The sequence below is a fragment of the Pristiophorus japonicus genome, chromosome 7, assembly GCF_044704955.1.
Source record: "Pristiophorus japonicus isolate sPriJap1 chromosome 7, sPriJap1.hap1, whole genome shotgun sequence".
In the NCBI taxonomy this organism is placed as follows: domain Eukaryota; kingdom Metazoa; phylum Chordata; class Chondrichthyes; family Pristiophoridae; genus Pristiophorus; species Pristiophorus japonicus.
Window position 1 is genome coordinate 211690692 of NC_091983.1, and position 16767 is coordinate 211707458.

A 16767-nucleotide genomic window follows, 5' to 3' on the forward strand; every position below is an offset into this window, starting at 1 on the left:
GTGCCCATGAAACCATCTCTTAAAAGTGGTGAGAGTTTCTGCATCCACCACTCTTCCAGGCAGCGAATTCCAGATCCCCACAACCCTCTGCATAAAGAAGCCCATCCCTCAATCCCCTCTAAACCTTCCACCAATCAACTTAAATCTATGCCCCCTCGTAATAGACCCTTCTACCAATGGAAATAGGCCCTTACTATCCACTATGTCAAGACCCCTCAGTATTTTGTACACCTCAATAAGGTCTCCTCTCAACCTCCTCTGTTCCAATGAGAACAAACCCATCCTATCCAATCTGTCCTCATAACTAAGATTCTCCATTCCAGGCAGCATTCTAGTAAATCTTCTCTGCACCCTCTCTAGTGCAATCACGTCCTTCCTATAATACGGCAACCAGAACTGCACGCTGTACTCCAGCTGTGGCCTAACCAAAGTATTATACAATTTAAGTATAACCTCCCTGCTCTTATATTCTATGCCTCGACCAGTAAAGGCAAGCATTCAGTATGCCTTCTTAACCACCTTATCCACCTGGCCTGCTACTTTCAGGGATCTGTTGACAAGCATTCCAAGGTCCCTTTGTTCATCCACACTATTAAGTGGCCTACAGCTTAATGTGTATACCCTTTCCTTGTTAGCTCTCCCAAAGTGCATCACCTCACACTTCTCTGAATTAAATTCCATTTGCGCTGCTCTGCCCACCTGACCAGTAGATTGATATCCTCCTGCAGCCCATGACTTTCCTCTTCATTATCAACCAGCCAATTTTAGTGTCGTCTGCAAACTCCTTAATCATACCCCCTATATTCAAATCTAAATCCTTGATATATACCAAAAAAAGCAAGGGACCCAGTACTGAGCCCTACGGAACCCCACTGGAAACATCCTTCCAGTCACAAAAACACCCATCAATCATTACCCTTTGCTTCCTACCTTCAAGCCAATTTTGGATCCAACTTGCCACTTTGCCCTGAATCCCATGGGCTTTAACCTTCGTGACCAGTCTACCATGTGGGACCTCATCAAAAGCCTTGCTAAAGTCCATATATACTACATCGTATGCACTACCCTCATCGACCCTCTTGGTTACCTTCTCAAAAAATTCAATCAGGTTAGTCAAACACGATCTTCCCTTCACAAATCTGTGCTGACTGTCGCTAATTCATCCTTACCTTTCCATATGTATATTTATCCTGTCTTTCAGGATTTTTTCCAATAATTTTCCCACCACTGAGGTTAGGCTGACAGGCGTGTAATTACTCGGCCTATCCCTTTCTCCCTTCTTAAACAAGGGTACTACATTAGCAGTCCTCCAATCCTCCGGCACCATGCCCAAATCCAAAGAGGACTGGAAAATGATGGTCAAGGCCTCTGCTATTTCCTCTTTTACTTCGCTCAACAGCCTGGGGTGCATTTCAAAGCTGTTAAACCCCTTAATACTTCCTTTATATTTATTTCATCCAGAATATCACAATCCTCCTTTTACATAGAAAAACTGCACACGAGTGGTATTTTAAATGGACCATGCAGCCCATTGAAGAGGCCTTGTGGCCCCCCCCCCCCCCAAAAAATTACAGGGAACATTGTTGGTCTGGTGGGCGTAAAGTGCCAAATGGTATTCAATCCGGAGAAGTGTGAGGTAATGCATTTGGGGAGGGCTAACAAGGCAAGGGAATACACAATAAATGGTCGGATAGAGAGAAGTGCAGAGGAACAGAGGGACTGTGGAGTGCAGGTCCACAGACCCCTGAAGGTATCATAGGTAGATAAGGTGGTTAAGAAGGCATACGGGATACTTTTGTTTATTCACCGAGGCATAGAATACAAGAGCGGGGAGGTTATACTTGGACTGTATAAAATACTAGTTAGGCCACAGCTAGAGTACTGCGTACAGTTCTGGTCATCACATTACAGGAAAGATGTGATTGCACCAGAGCGGGTACAGAAGACATTAATGAGGTTATTGTCAGGACTGGAAAATTTTAGCTTTGCTGAAAGATTGGATAGGCTGGGTTTGTTTTATTTGATACAGAGGAAGCTGAGGGGAGATTTAATTGAGGCGTATAACATTATGAGCGGCCTAGATAGAGATGGATAGGAAGCACCTATTTCCTGACAGTGTCAGCTGTGGCTCAGTGGGTAGCACACTCTCCTCTGAGTCAGAAGGTTGTGGGTTCAAGTCCAACTCGAGATACTTGAGCACAAAAATCTAGGTTGACACTCCAGTCCAATGCTGACGGAGTGTTGCAATGTTGGAGGTCCTGTCTTTTGGATGAGACATTAAACTGAGGTCCCATCTGCTCTCTCAAGTGGATGTAAAAGATCCCATGGCACTATTTTAAAGAAGAGCAAGGTAGTTATCCCTAGTGTCCTGGACAATATTTATCCCTCAATCAATGTAACAAAAACAGATTATCTGGTCATTATCACATTGCTGTTTGTGAGAGCTTGCTGTGTGCAAATTGGCTGCTGTGTTTTCCACATTACAACAGTGACTACACTCCAAAAGTACTTCATTGGCTATAAAGTGCTTTGAGACGTCCGGTTGTCATGAAATGCGCTGTATAAATGCAAGTCTTTCTTTTCTACAAGGCTACGTGATCCAGTGTGGAATCAGGCTGGATAGCTCTTTTTCAGCTGGCACAGACACGGTGGGTGGAATGGCCTCCTCCTATGCTGTAAATTTCTACGATTCTATGATTCTAAGTATTTCACAGAGGATCATTGACCTTTGGAAGAAGGTGCCGGCTTGGGTAATGAGTATAGATTCGCTGCAAGTGTTCTAAAGGGAGCTGCACAGGTTCCTTGCCGTGGCTGATATTACAGCGAACGAAAGGTAGGTGGGATCTTGCCTGACATGTTTCCTTGAACTCACTTTGATTGCCTTTGGTGGCGAGAGAGGAATCTACTATACCCTCCCTGAATTGACTTCGGGGTTTTTTTCTCTCTTTTTGCTTCTCCGATGAGATTATGTGGCTGCTGGTGAGTGGTGTGCATTGGGGATCACGATACTCAATTGTGCCATGACGGTTGATGCATCAGCAAGTCTTTTCCAGTCCATTATTTTCATGTGTGTGTTTGTGAAAACATATATTGGGGAAAGCAAGGAATAAGATGAAGCAGCAGTGAACTTTTCATATTACACACTATGGTTAGTACTTACTTACCTTCATTGTTACTGTGTTTCAGGTTCTCAGCAATATACATACCATCAGAGCAACCTGGCAACCAAAGAATCCCAAAACATGGACCTTTTCTCCAAGAGTAGGTTTACATTCCACAACTTGGTTTTTAATACATGGTCATCATCATAGGCAGTCCCTCATACAGTCCAATACGGGAATTACAGTCTCTGTCACAGGTGGAACAAACAGTCGTTGAAGGAAAGGGTGGGTGGGGAGTCTAGTGTGCCGCATGCTCCTTCCGTTGTCTGCGCTTGTTTTCTGCATGCTCTCAGCAATGAGACTCGAGGTGCTCAACGCCCTCCCGGATGCTCTTCCTCCACTTTGGGCGGTCTTGAGCCAGGGATTCCCAGATGCTGGTGGGGATGTTGCACTTTATCAAGGAGGCTTTGAGGGTGTCCTTGAAACGTTTCCTCTGCCCACCTGGGGCTCGCTTGCCGTGTAGGAGTACCGAGTAGAGTGCTTGCTTTGGGAGTCTCGTGTCGGGCATCCGGGCAGTGTGGCCCGCCCAACGGAATTGGTCGAGTGTGGTCAGTGCTTCGCTGCTGGGTGTGTTGGCTGGAGCGAGAACACTGACGTTGGGGCGTCTATCCACCCAGTGGATTTGCAGGATCTTGGGAGACTTCTCCAGGTGGTACTTCTCCAGCGCTTTGAGGTGGCTACTGGTCCACATCTCTGAGCCAAATAGGAGGGCGGGTATCACTACTGCCCTGTAGACCATAAGCTTGGTGCCAGATTTGAGGTCCTGGTCTTCAAACACTCTCTTCCTCATGTGACCGAAGGCTCCGCTGGCACACTGGAGGCAGTGTTGGACTTCGCTGTCAATGTCTGCTCTTGCTGATAGTAGGCTCCTGAGGCATGGAAAATGGTCCATGTTGTCCAAAGCCGTGCCGTGGATTTTGATGACCAGGGGGGCAGTGCTGTGTGGTGGGATCAGGTTGATGGAGGACCTTTGTCTTAAGGATGTTTACTGTAAGGACCATGCTTTCGTTCGTTTTGGTGAAGATGTTTACGATGGCTTGGAGTTTGGCCTCTGAATGTGCGCAAATGCAAGCGTCGTCCGTGTACTGTAGTTCGATGAAAGAGGATGGGACGACCTTGGATCTAGCCTGGAGACGATGAAGGTTGAAGGTTCCCATTGGTTCTATAGTTTAGTTCTATTCCAGCGGGGATCTTATTGAAAGTGAGATGGAGCATTGCAGCAAGGAAGATCTAGAAGAGCGTCGGCGCGAGGACGCAGCCCTGCTTGGCCACAGTGCTGACGTGGGTTTGGTCTATGATGGATCAGTTGGTCAGGATCACGGCTTGCATGTCGTTGTGGAGCAGGCGGAGGATGGTGACAAACTTTTGGGGGCAGCCAAAATGGAGGAGGATGCTCCATAATCCCTCACGGTTGACAGTGTCAAAGGCCTTTGTGAGGTCAAAGCAGGCCATGTACAAGGGTTGGTGCTGTTCCCTGCATTTCTCTTATAGTTGTCGCGCGGTGAAGATCACGTCCGTTGTACCCCTAAGTGGACAGAATCTGCATTGTGACTCTGGGAGGAGCCCTTCAGCCACAGGGAGAAGATGTTTGAGGAGGAATCTTGTGATGACTTTACCAATGGCCAACAGCAGGAGATTCCTCTGTAGTTGCTGCAGTCGGACTTGTCCCCTTTTTTGAAGTTGGTCGCGATTATGGCACCTCTGAGATCTCCCGGCATGCTCTCCTTCCAGATAAGAGAGATGAGGTCATGCATTCGTGCCAATAGTGCTTCTCTGCCATACTTTAGTGCCTCAGCGGGAATTCCATCTGCTCCTGATGCCTTGTTCTTGAGCTGACGGATGGCCTTTTCTACCACGTGCAGGGCTGGGTTTTGCTGAGATGGTGGCAGGACACTCTTGACGAAGGCAGAGTCTTGATTAAGGAGATCTTCGAAGTACTCCTTCCAGTGGGCCCTGACTGCCTCAGTGTCTTTAATGAGTGGCTCCTCGTTCTTAGCCAGCAGTGGGTTAGGGCTTTGGGTGCTTGGGCCATAGGTGGACTTAATTGCGGTGAAGAATCCTCGCACGTCATGGCTGTCAGCCAGCTGCTGAATCTCCCACCATCTATTCTTTCAGGTTTTTTGTTGGACCTCGGCCTTCAGCCGCCTGTAGAGCTGCTTTGCTGCTTCTGAATTTGGTTACTGCTTTAAGTTCAGAAATGCCTTGCACTTGCGGTTTATTAGCTCCTGGATCTCCTGGTCGTTCTCATAGTGAGGCTGTGGAATGCACAACCAGAGTTACTGATAAAGCAGAGGCCAAGTCAGTATTTAAGAATTAGTTAGATTTGTGTTTGAAGGAAAGGGGAATAAAGGAGTAGAGGAATAGGGCAAGCACAAAGGATTGGGACTACTTATGTAGATTATAAACACCAACATAGACTACTTGAGCCAAATGGTTTGTTTCTGTATTGCTTCTATGTAAAATTGATTTCAGTAAATTCAGTGAAAGGAAAAAGCTTTCAAGGGAGTATTTATCACCATCCAATGTTTATCTCTGAAACCATTGTTGCTGTCCAATATGCTTCTTTTGTTTCTGTGAACATACCACTGTTTATGGCTGCAGTTCCGCTTCACAACAACGCTATAGTTAGAATGTAAATGTAGCCGAATCCAGAGTCGGAACCCGACCTGACACTGAATCACAGAGGGTGAAGCTCCCTACAGGAGGGAGTCTCACGCTGCTGCACTTTGGTCTCAGCTTGGACCTTAACATCCAATTTACAAGTTGAGCCTTGGTACAAAGTTGAACTTGTAGTGTGGTCTTGTGCATAACATAAGCAGTAGTCCCAACTGGTACTAGAAATACCATTGTTTAAGGTATCACATGTATTTTTTGCCACCTTGTTTATCAACTAAATTTGTCTGACTTTGTTGCCAAATATTGTGTTGTTACCTAATTCTGAATCTTAGGATGCCTAAAATACATTAGCACCCATTATGTAATCAACAGCTGACTCCATACATGACATACAATTATATACAAACCCAGACTTTACATAGATCTTTTTCTTTAATGAATTTTGTAATGTTGGTACAAGCTGTTTTCTTTGGATCTGTTTTGCATGTAGAGTATGAAGATGCTGAATGGACAACGTGTTTTTCCACAGGGCAAATGTTCACAGCTTTGACTGTTATAATTCTGATAGAGAGAACTATATATATCTGAAGCACATACGTTACTGTTGATTTTCAGATGAATATTTTACATAATTATCCAGTGTAGTAATGAGGGAGTCCTGAATTGGCAGATGAGATATTAAACTGGGTCCAGTCTATTGGTTCAGGTGGACATTGAATATCCTATGACAGTATTTGAAGAATTTCCAATTTTTTGCTAGGAATCAGCATCCATAGAGTGAACAGTGGATCCTGGATATACAAGGTTGGGGATCTGGAATTTTCAGGTGCAATTTCCTCAGCTGGATTTACATTCAGTATCTGCAATGTGATGGGCCTCATAGTAAGAAGTACATTCATGGATGTTTTTTGTCCATGCTTTCTTATCTTGAGCAAGCAGTTCCAACTTATAGATGTCTATTTTGCACTATTTCAGAGTTGCTTTTAAGTAATCTTTATATCTCTTGCTGTCCACCATGAGGTTGCTTTGTAGTTCACAATGCGCCATAAATAATCACCTTTGGGATGCGTTCATCAGACATTAGCACCACATTGCCTGACCAGTGTATCCATGCCTTCATGATTAGAGCATCTATGCTTGGCATGTTAGCATTTTCAAAAATTTCAGTGTCAGAGATTGTGTCTTGCCATCTGATCTTCATTAATCGTTTCAGGTAGCCTAGATGATAGTGATTCAGTTTCTTAGTGTAGCGTGTATATGTTGTCCACATTTCAAAGGCATAAAGTAGGGTCATCAGAATGACAGCCCTGTGTATTTTGACCTTAGTCTTCAGACTGATGTGTCTCTTATCCCAAAGGCCCTCACATAAGAACATAAGAGATATGAGGAGGAGTAGGCCATTTGGCCCCTTGAGCCTGCTGCACCATTCAGTAAGATTATGGCAGCACTTTCCCGCACTATCCCCATATCCCTTGATTCCCTTACTATCCAAGAATCTATCGATCTCTGTCTTGAATATACTCAACGACTCCACAGCCTTTTGGGATAGACAATTCCAAAGATTCACAATCCTCTGAGTTGAAATTTCTCCTCATTCCATAGATGGCCAACCCCTTATTCTGAGACTGTGACCCCGGTTTCTAGACTCCCCAGCCAGAGGAAACATCCTCTCTGCATCTAACCTGTCAAGCCCTGTAAGAATTTTGTATGTTTCAATGAGATCACCTCTCATTCTTCTAAACTCTAGAGAATATAGGCCTAGTCTACTCAATCTCTCCTCATAGGACAATGCTCCCATGCCAGGAATCAGTCTGGTGAACCTTCATTGTACTCCCTTTAGAGCAAGTATAATACTCCAGGTGTAGTCTCACCAGAGCCCTATATAATTGCATTAGGACGTCTTTTCTCTTATACTCAAATCCTCTTGTAACAAAAGCCAACATATCATTTGCTTTTCTAATTGCTTGCTGTACCTGCAAGTTAATTTTGTGATTGGTGTACATGGACACCCAGGTCCCTCTGAACACCAACATTTCCCAGCCTCTTGCCATTTAAAAAATACTCTGCTTTTCTATTTTCCTACCACTCACTTAGCCTGTCTGTATCCCCTTGAAATCTCTTTGTATCCTCTTCACAACTTGCATTCCCACCTAGCTATGTTGTCATCAGCAAACTTGGGTATATTGCATTTGGTCCCCTCATGCAAATCATTGATATAGATTGTGAATATCTGAGGCCCAAGCATTGATCCTTGTGGTACCCCACTAGTTACAGTCTGCCAACCCAAAAATGACCCGTATATTCCTACTCTCTGTTTTCTGTCCGTTAACCAATCCTCCGTCCATGCTTATATATTGCCCCCAATGTGTGGCACCTTATCGAATGCCTTCTGAAAATCCAAATACACCACATTCACTGGTTCCCCCATGTCTATTCTGCTAGTTACAACCTCAAAAAAACTCTTAACAGATTGGTCAAACATGATTTCCTTTTCATAAATCCGTGTTGACTCTGCCCAATCCTATTATTATTTTCTAAGTGCTCTGTTACCACGTCCTTAATAATAGATTATAGATAATAGATTCACAGTGCTTGTCAAAACTTAAACTGGCCTTAACCACTACTACCAAAAAACAACATTTGCGTAAATAGTGACCGTCACTGCACTCCCAAGAATGATTCATTCAATAAAACAGTTTGAGATTTTTTGACGACAGGACCAGATGCTATATAAATGCAAATATTTATTATTCAATTATTATGCAGTTGCAAGAAAATGTATTTTATGGTGACTAAACTGTTTCACTGGTTTTACTGCCTAGTTATTCATCAGTATTGCAGAATATTGCCTAATTTCCAAAAACTATCATGTAATAATTTAAATAAATTATTGCCATTGCATCACAGAACAGCTACAATTGGGCAATGTTCCCAGAAATTAGGCAAGACTAGTCATTGTTCTACACTCTTCGTTGCCTTTATTTAGATAGGAGCGTTGATTGATATAAGACAGATCTGGGCCCAAGTTTCCCCAGGAGTTGCTCCTTTTTTTTTTGAGCAACTTGATTTTTCTGGACTATCTTTGTAGTGCCAATTCTGGCCATTTAATTTGCGCCAGTGTAAGTGAGTTAGTTAGGTTTTTTTTAGTTCAGATTTATTTTTCAAAAGGGGGCGTTACCCCTGTTTTAGCATTTGGCCAGCAAATAGTTGCTCCAAACTAACTTAGGCCAGCGTATGTTGCCACTTTTGTCCGCACAGAAAAACCTTACCTAGAGTTAAAGAATCGGTGCAAGTAACTACATTTAAAGCACCAGCAAGACCAAACAAAGTACAAAAAGTACTAAGCATTCAATAAAAAATAAAGAACTGAAGTAAATAATTAAATTAACAAGTAAAGAACTGAAGTAAATCTTACCTTGAACTAAAGTCGGCAGCGGCTGTCCGTGCTGGAGTCCCTTCGGCCTGGGATAGGGGAGAGAGAACGAGGCATCTGAACGGGGGGTAGGGAGGGAGAAGGCTCAACGCGACAGGCTGGGGGGGAGGGCGGGCTGTGGGGTGGTGGGTGCTGGCATCTGAAGTGGAGGGAGGGAGAAGGCTGAAATCGGCAGGTGGGGGGTGGGAGAGAGAGGGAGAACGTTAAGCGTGGCAGGCGGGGGTGGGGGGGGGGGGGGGTTGCTGAGTGCTGAATGCGGCATCTGAAGTGGAGGGAGAAAGAAGGCTGAAATCTGCAGGTGGGGGTAGGGGGTAGAGGGAGAAGGCTGAAATCGGCAGGTGGGGGGAGAGGGAGAGGGCTGAAATCGGCGAGTGGGGGAGAGGGAGAAGGCTGAAATCGGCAGGTGGGGTGGGGGGGGGAAGCGGGAGAGGGCTGAAATCGGCAGGTGGGGTGGGGGTGGGGGGAGAGGTAGAGGGCTGAAATCGGCAGGTGGGGGGGGAGGGCGGGAGAGGGAGAGGGCTGAAATCGGCAGGCGGGTTGTGGGGAGAGGGAGAAGGCTGAAATCAGCAGGCGGCTTGTGGGGAGAGGGAGAGGGCTGAAATCGGCAGGCGGGTTGTGGGGAGAGGGAGAAGGCTGAAATCAGCAGGCGGCTTGTGGGGAGAGGGAGAAGGCTGAAATCGGCAGGCGGGGGTGGGGTGGGGGGGGGTGGGTGGGTGGGGGTGGGGTGGGGTGGGGTGGGGTGGGTGGGGGGGGTGGGGTGGTGCGGAGGGAGGGAGAATGCTCAACGTGGCAGGCAGGTACCAAAACTCTCTCTAGGCTTTCCCTTTAAAAATGGCCGATTGCCAATGTTAATAGACCATTGCGCATGCGCGACCGCTCCATTGTGCATGCGCAACGCTACCGGCACTGAAACCGACGCTGGACCCTAGCCCTGCCCCGCCACCCCCCCTGCCAACTCTTTCTAGCCAGCACGTCGATAGCTACGCTGCCCTCTCACTCTCCTGCGCCACGCTGTGGCTGAAGATGCCCCGAGGATCGGCCAGAATTGCACGTTATCTTTTCGGCGGATTTTTTCTCCCAGGAAGTCGGCGGACCTCCGTGAGATGCGCTGTTTTTAAGGGGGGTGGAAACTTCAGTCCAATATTAGCATTTTATGTTGACTCATTGTTGAGAATAAGGCCGGAATTTTAACTCTGTGACACAGGAGAACCGTGTAGCGCATGGGGAACCAGAAGTTTCAGCAGTGTGTCTGTCAGTGGCTTTTTAACGATGCCCCTGTATTAACATCTGATGTCCAGGTTTCCCAACCAATTAGCGTCAGCAAACGTGATGGCGGCATGCATGAGTCTATTTCAGCTGAACTATTTAACGGGACCCTGCAAAGATGAAAGTTGAAGGATTGTCCAGGTGGGGAAACAGAGGAAGGAACTGCATTAATGGAGTCCCAACATGCCTCCTTAGAGCTGATGCTGTGTTCTGTAAGGGCCTGCAGGGAGATTCTCTTCCCAAGCTGACTCCAGCACATCATTCTTCATACATACTTACCTTGCATTTGCATCATTCCGATCTCTCCAGACATCTAAAGTGCATCTTCAGCATTCCGATTGCTTGCTCAATGATAGTTCTTGTGGTCATGTGGCTTTGATTGTATCTCTTCTGGGCCTCATTGTTTGGACACCTAACGGGTGTCATCAACCAAATCTTCAGGGGTAGCGTAATCTCCAAGGGGCCAGCCATTAACTCTGTTCTAAAGGTATGAAGAGCTTTGGGAGGGTGGACTGATGCAGGATGAAAGTATCATGGTAACTGCCTGGGAATTTGACACACACATGCATCATGATCTTTTTGTGGTTACATATGAACTGAACATTGATGGAGTAGAAGCCCTTACAGTTGATGAAGACTCCAGGGTGATCTGTAGGGTGCCTTGATTGCCACATGTGTGTAATCGATGACTCCCTGGACCGGTTGGAAACCAGCGAGATCCGCAAAGCCGAGCACCCGCTCATTTTGACTGGCCTCATTGGTTGCAAAGTGCAAATAATTGCTGGCCCTGGCAAACATGGCAACGGTCACCTGTGATGCATTAATGGGCATCAGATTGCGAGATTCTGCAAATGTCTCCTGCATATCACTGGAAGGCTGCACCAGCGCACTGGAGGCAATGTTGAACCTCGTCGTCGATGTCTGCCCTTGCTGATAATCGGCTCCCGAGGTATGGAAAATGGTCCACGTTGTCCAAGGCTGCGCCGTGGATTTTGATGACTGCGGGGGCAGTGCTGTGGAGTGGGGTCAGGTTGGTGGAGGACTTTGTCTTACGGATGTTTAGTGTGAGGCCCATGCTTTCGTACGCCTCGGTGAAGATGTTGACGATGGCTTGGAGTTCGGCCTCTGAATATACGCAGATGCAAACGTTGTCCGCGTACTGTAGTTCGACGACAGAGGATGGGACGGTCTTGGATCTAGCCAGCGCAGCCTTCGGTCGCCTGAGAAAACGAGTGTTCGAAGATCAGGCCCTCAAATCTGGAATCAAGTTCATGGTCTACAGGGCTGTAGTGATACCCGCCCTCCTGTATGGCTCAGAGACGTGGGCCATATATAGTAGACACCTCAAATCGCTGGAGAAATACTACCAACAATGTCTCCGCAAGATCTGTAAGGGGGGTGGTCTCTATGAGGGGGTCAGGTTCCCTTCTGACCAACTTGAGCGGTTCGAATCGCTCCCACTCCCTTGGGTTCTAGACTCTGGATTTATTTGGGGGATGTGACAAAAGTGCAAAGGACACTGGTTTGATGCAAAGAACTTTGTTTTTATTACAGTCAAGGTAATACAGGCTTATTATTCTCATAAGAAAATACAAGGCCAAAGCACTCTAATAAAGAACAATACAAGGAAAGGTACAAGGTCAAACTTAAAATCACAAATCACTCAAATAAAGAACCATGCACTGCACATTCAAAGGGGGGGTCACAGTAACTTATACCTCCCACCTCTCAATACCTAATTCTAGCTAGGTTAGACTCCACGGCATGCAGGGACTATGCTTACCAACCCTTTTGATAGTTAACGGTAGGTCGCGGTTGTTTTCCCCTTGATACAACGTTGACTGTGGTCGGTCGCTGCTGCGATGGTGATCTTCCTTCAGGACTTCGAGGCTGGAGAAGTTAGTTTACAACTGTCACGTTGGTTTCTCTCCTTGTCTTGATGACATACTCGCAGTATAGCACCTGGTGTAGTATGGCATCTGAGGTAGTAGCAGCCTTGTAGCTACCTAGCAACCACCTCACCTCTGTTGAAAACAGGGGTCAGTTATATGATTCCAGTGTTCTAATCTTGCCACCAAATCTGTTCAAAATCCTTTGTATAATTTTGGCGGGCTTGGTTCTTTGTAATATTTTGTCGGGCTCGTTAAAAGTTGATATGTCTTGGGTGGGTTGATGTTTGAAAACTGTTTCCTGATGGAAATATTAGTTTGGTAATTGCAATGTCCTTTTGTGCTTAGTCTTTTGCATACAAGCTGAATTGCGCTTCTTTGTGATGTATATGCTGAAATGGTTGCCCAGACCCATGTTGATGGGGAGCTACCTCTGGGTGATTTTGTGATGTTAATGTCTCTTGTGGGGGAAGGATTTTCGAATACTCATTCTTCAGACAGGTTAACTCAGTCCTCACACCCAGGTAGCTTTACTTAATTAGATTGTCTCTTGCTAGTTCCGTGGCTCCGCCCACAGCCTTAAGTTTATCTTTTAAAATCCAAAATTCTATTAAAGTTCGTAGTTTCTTCCATAAGCACTTTAGAGTTCCAAACTTTTTGGTAGATAGTCCCAAATTAAATTTCCTTTCGAATGAGCCCAAACACAGGGGGGGTTTCTTGTGAATTTTGCATTCCTTCATTCCTGCAAATCTCCTGGAAGGATGGACGCACCAATATCCGTGTTCTCAATCAGGCCAACATCCCCAGCATCGAAGCACTGACCACACTCGACCAGCTCTGTTGGGCGGGCCACATTGTTCACTTGTCTGCCACAAGATTCCCAAAGCAAGCGTTCTACTCGGAACTCCTACATGGCAAGCGAGCCCTAGGTGGGCAGAGGAAACGTTGCAAGGACACCCTCAAAGCCTCCTTGATAAAGTGCAACATCCCCACCGACACCTGGGAATCCCTGGCCAAAGACCGCCCTAAGTGGAGGAAGAGCATCCGGGAGGGCGCTGAGCACCTTGAGTCTCATCGTCGAGAGCATGCAGAAAATAAGCACAGGCAGCGGAAGGAGCGTGCAGCAAACCAGATTCCCCACCCACCCTTTTCTCCAGCGACTGTCTGTCCCACCTGTGACAGAGACTGAAATTCCCGTATTGGACTGTTCAGTCACCTGAGAACTCACTTTTAGAGTGGAAGCAAGTCTTCCTCTGAGCTTGGTGACAGTTTTGAGAGCCTGGTCTTCAAACACTCTTTTCCTCAGGCGGCTGAAGGCTACACTGGCACACTGGAGGCGGTGTTGGACCTTGTCATCAATGCCTGTTCTTGTTGATAGGAGGCTCCCAAAATAAGGGAAGTGGTCCACGTTGTCCAGGGCCGCGCCGTGGATCTTGATGACTGGGGGGCAGTGTTGTGTGGCGAGGACAGGCTGGTAGAGGACCTTTGTCTTACTGATGTTTAGCGTAAGGCCCATGCTTTCGTATGCCTCAGTAAATACGTCGACTATGTCTTGGAGTTCAGCCTCTCTGTGTGCGCAGATGCAGGCGTCGTCCGCGTACTGTAGCTCGACGACAGAGGTTGGGGTGGTCTTGGATGGCCTGGAGACGGTGAAGGTTGAATAAGTTCCCACTGGTTCTGTAGATTAGTTCCACTCCAGCGGGGAGCTTGTCCACTGTGAGGTGGAGCATGGCAGCGAGGAAGATTGAGAAGAGGGTTGGGGCGATGACGCATTCCTGCTTGATGGTGACCCCCAGGATGTTGATTTGGTGATGGGAATAAAATTGAATATCAAGGGGAGGTGGTTAGACTCTCTTGTTCGAGATGGTCATTACCTGGCACATGTGTGGTGTGAATATTACTTGCCATTTATCAGTCCAAGTCAGAATGTCATGCGCGTATGGATTGGTTCATTGTTTGAGAAGTTGTGAATGAAACTGAACACTGCAATCATCCGCGAACATCATCATTTCTGACCTTATGATGGAGGGAAGGTGATTGTTGGGTCTAGGATAGTGCCCTGAGGAACTCCTGCAGCGATGTCCTGGGGTTGAGATGATTGGCCTCCAACAAGCACAAACATCTTTTTTTGTGCTAGGTATGACTCCAGCCAGTGGGGGGGGGGGTTTCGCCCTGATTCCCATTGACTTTTATTTTTACTAGGGCTCTTTGATGCCACACTCAGTCAAATGCTGCCTTGATGTCAAGGGCAGTCACTGTCACCTCACCTCACCTCTGGAATTCAGCTCTTTTGTCCATCTTTGGACCAAGGCTGTAATGAGGTCTCGAGCGGAGTGGTCCTGGTGGAACTCAAACTGAGCATCAGTGAGCAGGTTATTGGTGAGTAAGCACCACAATCAAATTTGGCAATGCATTCGCCAAATCTGTCTCTACTTGATTTTTCCATCCTCATTCTAAAGTTTCTCCTCGGCCCATCTGTATTGGCAAATAGAGATCAGAATTCTCATTTCTTGTTTGTAATGTTGCTAATCTGTGCTAATTGCTAGTCTTCTGCAGTATACCAAATTTGATGAATGTGGGCAGCATGATGATGCTGAGAGGAAACTTGAGTGTTCCCAAATATTTGTAAAATTCTTCACATTTAGCGACTGGTCAGCTGGGGGCTTACATTTTCTCACATGCGAATTCCACACCATTCTTGGCATGATAGTTAGTTATCTTCAAGTCCTCAAGGATATAAAGAATTACTTGGCATATGTAACATTTCCCGCATGCAAAGTTCTCAAAAAAGACCATTTGATGTTTCGCTGTTGGGACAATTAGGCTATTCGTGTGGTATGTGGAGAATAATGAGGAAGACAATCTGATTTACTCTTACAATGTGTGAATTAATTTTAAACCATTGTTTGGGATATTTATATGTCAGTCTTTTAACATTTTCCCTGTGGTTCTACCCATAGCTCTTGAATGTGCAATGCATTGAAATGTTTAGCTTCCTTCCAACATCTACTACGAAGATTGAATATTAATCTAGACTTCCAAAGCCAGTGTTTTGTTCGGAAATAACTTTATGCTTATCTCTGGTTTATAAAGTAAGATAATTAATGTTGTTTAAAACTTATTGTAAATGGCACCAGACAGATGACACCTTATTCAACGCATTTTGTTTTTCCACAAGTAAGACAATCTATAGTTGCTGTGATAACTAAATATTTTATTTCTATTTACTTATTTTTCTGTAATGTTGCAGGTTACTGGCATACTTCCTAGCCTGCTGGATGGTGATTGTTTTGTTAGGTCAAATTCCCAGTCTTCGGGTATTGGTATTCTCTTTGAACTGGGTCTTACCTACATTCGTAATGTAAGTTGTTTTTGAAAAGATTGTTGATAATTTACAAATAGTTTGCAATTCCAGAATAATCAGATTGCAATATAGCTGCACACTTTATTCAATTAAATGTTTATTGTGAAATCCAGTAGACCTCACTTATGTCTACCTAATCGAATGAAATATCAGTGCAGAAATTATTTTCTTATGACTTCGTGGAGGCGATTAATTTTCTTCCATTTGAATTAATTTGATGCATAGTGCAATGCTTTATAGTTCTATATTGTAATGTGTGAGCTTGAATAAAGCTTCTAAGTTGAACAGAAAATCTTTTCCTCTTATGTTCTACATGTTTTTTTAATTGAACCTCTTTTACATCCTAGGTAACTGGACACCAAGGGGAGTTAAGCTGTGGCTGGGCTTTTCTGCAGCTGTTTACTGTTAATGGAGATGCTGTTCCCCACAGGTAAACAAATGCTTTGTAAAACAGAACCTCCCAATCAACAGAACACTAAAAGCAAATCTTAACTTTATACATTTTGTTATAAGTTTGGGTTTGCTGGGCAGGCCACATAGTTCGCATGCCAGACACGAGACTCCCAAAGCAAGCGCTCTACTTGGAACTCGTCCACGGCAAACGAGCCAAAGGTGGGCAGAGGAAACGTTACAAGGACACCCTCAAAGCCTCTCTGATAAAGTGCGACATCCCCACTGACACCTGGGAGTCTCTGGCCAAAGACCGCTCTAAGTAGAGGAAATGCATCCGGGAGGGCGCTGAGCTCCTCGAGTATCGTCGCCGAGAGCATGCAGAAATCAAGCGCAGGCAGCGGAAGGAGTGTGCGGAAAACCAGGCTCCCCGCCTATCCTTCTCTTCAACCACTGTCTGTGACAGAGACTGTGGTTCTCGTATTGGACTGTACAGCCACCTAAGAACTCATGCTAAGAGTGAAAGCAAATCTTTCTCGATTCCGAGGGACTGCCTATGATGATGATGATGAGGGGTTCTTTAGCACTGTTTACTTATTCAACAGTTTGACAACATTTCCCGTATGTGAGCCATATCCCTTAATATCT

At 45.6% G+C, this 16767-nt stretch overlaps 1 protein-coding gene across 3 annotated transcripts in view; it reads left to right on the plus strand.

Moving 5' to 3' along the window:
• Positions 1–16767, plus strand: part of nphp1 (nephronophthisis 1) — a 155886-nt gene that overhangs the window by 98156 nt on the left and 40963 nt on the right. For 2 of the 3 annotated variants that reach the window (XM_070885763.1, XM_070885761.1), the window contains exons 12-14: positions 3187–3261; positions 15616–15726; positions 16077–16159. In XM_070885763.1, coding sequence (XP_070741864.1) covers positions 3187–3261; positions 15616–15726; positions 16077–16159 — 269 coding nt within the window. The remainder of the gene's footprint in view (positions 1–3186; positions 3262–15615; positions 15727–16076; positions 16160–16767) is intronic. The other variant, XM_070885764.1, reaches the window with a different exon arrangement.